The sequence below is a fragment of the Crocodylus porosus genome, unplaced genomic scaffold (genome assembly GCF_001723895.1).
Source record: "Crocodylus porosus isolate Cpor-Errol unplaced genomic scaffold, CroPor_comp1, whole genome shotgun sequence".
Classification (NCBI taxonomy): domain Eukaryota; kingdom Metazoa; phylum Chordata; order Crocodylia; family Crocodylidae; genus Crocodylus; species Crocodylus porosus.
This window is the reverse complement of record NW_017728886.1, coordinates 92936680-92941823: the sequence shown is the minus strand read 5'-3', so window position 1 is coordinate 92941823 and position 5144 is coordinate 92936680. Positions and strand designations below refer to the sequence as shown.

The 5144-nt window shown below is 47.8% G+C and overlaps 1 protein-coding gene across 1 annotated transcript in view; it reads left to right on the top strand.

The window, feature by feature from the left end:
* Window positions 1–4171: 4171 nt before the first annotated feature.
* Window positions 4172–5144, top strand: part of EGFR (epidermal growth factor receptor) — a 222289-nt gene continuing 221316 nt past the window's right edge. The window contains exon 1 of the mRNA XM_019539300.1: window positions 4172–4586. Within this exon, the coding sequence (XP_019394845.1) occupies window positions 4463–4586 (124 nt within the window). The 5' untranslated portion in view covers window positions 4172–4462. The remainder of the gene's footprint in view (window positions 4587–5144) is intronic.

The following is a 5144-nucleotide window of genomic DNA, read 5'->3' as shown; positions in this document are numbered from 1 at the left end:
TCCTCTTCTTTTGCATTTTAGTTTGCCTTTCTGTCATCATTCTGAGTCCATTCTTGTTGTTTTGTTTGAGAAAAACCTCAATTAGATTTGTCAATGGTATCTCGATAGTGGATGAATATGCATGCATGTATGATTTACATGCTTACACATACATGTATCTGTATGTGTGTGTACACCCACATACAAAGTGTATATGTACTTTATATACATAATTAATTGGAAGGTAATTAATTATAAAGTATAGGAACAATTTGGGATTTATGTTTTGGTGTACCTTATGTTGATGTCTAACCCAGCAGTTTCCAAACTCTGACAGATAGCGCACCACCAATTTAAAATGATACAACTTTAAGTACCACCAGCAAATTTTGGCATATAAAGTCATTATAATAAATCTGTTAATGCTTACCACTGACAGGTTGTCTGCATACTACAGGTGGTATACATACCACAGTTTGGGAACCGCTGGTCTCATCACATTGTCTACGGATAACTAAATGAGTATGTGGGAGGTGGCTGCATTATAATGTAATATAATACTCAAATACTCCCTTTGAATCATACATTTTTTAAATAATATCTCCTTGGACAAATATGTCTGTTAATTTGGCATCCTTTCCTGTAATACAGCCTGCAACCTTTAATGTATGCTTAGGTTTCTTCACATGGATGCACATGTTCCTTAGAACAACTTGTTCCTTTACCTTGGGTCTCTGATTAAAGAAATTCTTCTATTTTCCCTCTCAGTTGAATTCTATTTCTCTATTTGATACTATCAGCTTCATTTAGGTTGAATCTTACATTGTAATAATGCACAATGTAAATATTGAGCATCTCTGAAGCAAGCTATGAATGAATTTTGCTCTTAGTTACAGCTGTACAATCCATGGATGTTGGTAGTAGAGTTGGTTGTAACTAAGTGCAGTGTGGCTCAACATAGTTCTTCTGCACTATTTACAAGATCTAATTGCAATACAGGAAATATGAGAATAAAATACAGAACACTGAAGCTCTGTTGTGCAAAACTAATTAGCAATGTGATACTCTTTAAAAAGGCATTAAAATAATGATTGTAAAGATATATGGTTAAAGACATATGTTCAAGCCACTTTTTCTCCCTAAGCTAATGAAATTAAATACAATAGTGTTTCCATTGTTTAGACAGGCCACTGATTAACATAAGCTAACCAAATCAAAAGTAAATATTATGAAGAAAAGTACTTGGTAGCAGTGTGACAGTGATGCTGAAAATGTGTCATAAAGGGAAGTTAAGTTATATCTGTTGGCTGCTACTTTTGCAGTGCTGTGTTGTGTTTCTACAGGCCGTGATATAGAAAAGTTTTGCCTATAGCAAATTAGCACCAAAGTCCAAAATTGCCATCTATCTCATGTTCCTCTTGCATGGGATTCCTGTTCACCCATAACAGTTCTTAGAATGTCTACATTCCTTACAGTTTCTACATCACTTTGAAAAGTATAAAATAATTAATCCTCACAACAGCCATAAAAGGGAAATATTAACCCCATTTTACAGAAGGGAAAGTTGAGACACAAGGTGGTTAAATGGTCTCTCTACTACAATAAGGAGACAGAATCAAGGCCAAGATTTAGGAATGTCTAGCTTCCAATTATATGCTTAACTTGCAAGACCAGCCTTCCTTTCAGCTGAAGTTGTTGTGGGACAAGACTCATACTCCCCCCTCAAACAAACAAAAAAATAACCCAAATGATTTAGCTAAAAGTAGATTCCAGTGTAAACTGCATGGCATTTCTTAGTGGTGGAAAATAGCAAATGTACTTGCTTGCCTTGCTGCTGTTTCTCCAGGCCTGGGGTTATTATTCACTTATTAAGTATTTAATAACATGACAGGATTTGTACAACACACATTAATTGTCAATACAATGGTGTATAAACAACTGGTTACCTATATGCCCAGTGTTAACTGTATAGGGATGTCATTTACTATTTAGTAGTTTAATTATATTGCTTTACTATTCTACTATTATATTTTACTTGCTATACAATGGATAGTAAATATTATGGATATCACAGTAAAGCAGTGTAAGCAAAGTACCAAATCTGTATGATTTATACACTGTTTAATGTCTTGTTTGAGGAGCAACATAGAAATAACAGATTTGAGACTTGATTCAAATTCCTTAGACAGATGACATTTTTATTGATTTTTTAGGGGAAATTTTGATTTCTGTAAAAAAGGAAAGGCCCCTATCCAGGCGACAGGTGGAAGCAGGAACATCTATTTATACTATGGTAAAAAAACTCTATTAGTCTGAAGTAAGGCCAGTGGCAAAGGGATTCTGAGTTTCCTGTGGAATAAATGATACACAGAAACAGTGGCATTTTTCTTTACTTTGTCCTCCTGTGTCACCAACTTTTTAAAGTAGTGGGGGTAAACATGCATGCAATGTGAGCAGGATCCATCCTGCAGAAGGCAGTGGCAAAACTCCAGTCCACTTGAGTGAGAGCAGGAGCCGGTACTGTGTCCTAATCTTTTAAATCATTAACTTCAGAAGGTAATTATTGATAAACTTTGCTTCTTCCCCCTGGGTCAGCTCCTTCTCCAAGCTTCTTAGCATTTTTTATTTCAACCTTTAGTAACTCTCTAATTTAGAGACTAATTTAGCCTCTAGCTCCAATCACTCACAATTACTCTTTATCAGGCTTCTTCTCTCCCCCACCTCCTTTCTCTGATAAAGTTCTGGGCTAGCTGCTGCTATTCCCTCCTTGTAACCATCATGATATAGCATTGCCTTTCTGCCAGCACACCTAGGCTTGCACCTGGGGAAGGGAAGGGAGTCTGATTTCCCTGGCACAAATGGAAGGCAGGAGTCACCCCACTCAAGCCAAACCAGTTACCCATTCCCACTGGGGTTGCAGGTAGCCTCTGATATAGCCAGGGAGGGCACCAGCTCTGTGACTGGCTGAGTGAGACGGTGGGGTCTGAGAGGTGGCTGGAATTTCACTGGTGGCTCTAGGTTGGCGATTCTCCATTGTGGGAGGGGGAAGATCCTTTCTACTGCTGTTGGGTGGGCAAACATAATTAAAAACCCAGAGGCTTCAATGATGAACCTGCAGGGTTAAACCCCTCCTGCCCTTTTGGGATCTGCCTGCACTCTTTGCAACAGAAAAACAGTAGCGATAAGAGTAACATTGTAGGCGTGACAGACCAGAAGTGATTTCTGCAGGCGATCTGTTTTATTGGACCAGCTATGGAGCTGGGATAGAATTAGACAAGATTTCAGACCTCCTTCCTGATCCTCCCCTATTCCTCCCCCTTTGATAGGCCTTGATCTCCCAGGACTTGGGGTGCTTTTTTCTGCTCAGTGTGTCTGCTAGACCTGCACTTTTCCCCTCACCCCTCCTCTAGGATGCCTATATTCAGAGACCTAAGGAAGGTGGTCTTACACTGGAAAGCTTTAGGGTTTGAATTACCCCGGCAGCTCCATTAGAGACAAAAGCCCCCCTTTGTCCCTGTAAGAGTTGAACATCGTAACTTGAGGGGAGGGTTTCCGTTTTTATCAGGATGGGCAGCCCAATTTTTATTTTTTTTGCAGACCCCTCCAAGAGTCAAAGCGTAATCCGGATCCTGGAAAGCTTGCCTCCCTTCATCTGGAGGCTGGGAGGGGGGGCAAGAAAAAATATCCCCCTAGGAAATCCTGCCTAACAGGATTGAAACAGCAGGAGGAAGCAGGGGAGGTTGGCAGAGCTGTGCTGTGGATTGGAACTGCCTTTCTGTCCCTAACCCCTATGGCTCTACTATACAAAGGTGGGAAGTCCCAACTGCAGCTGGTGCCTGTTTCTGGGGCTGCAAGGTTGGCACCTTTCTCCCCTCTAGGAAGTCCTTCCTTTTGCAAGAGAACTGCTCTGTTTTCGGTCTGTGGTGGCCAAGGAAGAGCTTTTCTTGAGGGGGGGAGGGGGAAGGAGCCTGGCGCCTTGAGGGGCATGAGCCAGCTCCAGGCCCGGGCAGGGGGCCGCCTGCCCTCAGAGGTGGCCGGGAGAGGGCGCCTGCAGCGGGGGGGGCAAAGCCGTGCTGCCCCCGAGGAGGAGCTTGTGCCCGGCTCCGCCCCGCCAGGTGAGGCGGGCGGGGTTGGCACCTGGCGGGGGCGCAGCGCCAGCGTCCCCGCCCCGCCTGCAGCAGGGGCTGAGTTTTGGCGACCGAGGCGGCCGCGGCCGCGCTCCCGGCGCAGGAAGAGCGCAGCCACCCCCGACCCGACCCGACTCCGCGCCCACGTGTGGGGCCGGCGGCTGCGGTCCGCCGCTCCCCCCTCCCCAGCCCAGCCCAGCCCAGCAGCAGCGCCGCCTCCTCCCTGTCCGCGCCCGCCCCCCTGCAGCATGGGCCGTGCAGCGGCGGCCGCCGGGAGTCCGGGCGCGCGGGGCTGAGAGCAGCAGCACCAGCCGCGGGATTACAGCAGCAGCGGCGGCGGGGGCGGCAGCGCCGGGATGCGGGGCAGCAGGAGCCGCCGCCTGGGCGCGGGCGCGGGAGCAGCAGCCGGCCGGGCCGGGGCAGCCGCTGTCCTGCTCCTGCTGCTGCTCGGGCCGTGCTGCGCCGTGGAGGAGAAGAAAGGTGCGTGCAGCCCCCAGCCGCGGGCTCGTGTGGCTCGAGGCCCCCCCCGGCGGGACCGCCCGCCCCTGTTCCCCTGTGGAACCCTCGCTAAGTTCTGCCCCCTCTTGGAACGCTCGCGACGTTCTGTCCCCCCCGCGGAACGCTCGCGACGTTCTGTTCCGAGCCCTGTTGGAGCCCTCGCTGAGTTGCGTGCCTTCGCCGCGATCTACCCCGTCTGGGAACCGCGGCCGCGGGCCGCCCTGTCCCGCGAGTGAGGGGCGAGCGCTACGCGCGCCGGCTGGCTTTATGAATGAGCCGCGCGTCGCTGGCGGGCTGTCAGCTGGGCGCGTGCGTGTCCCTCAGCGGGCCCGGGTGGCTGTGACGGGCTGGGGCTTCCATGGGGAACCGGTTTCAAGGCGGGGGGGGAGAGTCCCTGGCTGGTCCGGCTGGCTCTTTTGTAAGAGCAGGCAGAGCAGCTTCAGTTCCAGGCAGAGGCGTCTTTATCTTGGCCATCTGCCAGGCACTTAAAAAAACAAAAATAAAACTTTTTTTTTTTTTTTTTTTAAAAAAAATGGTGAG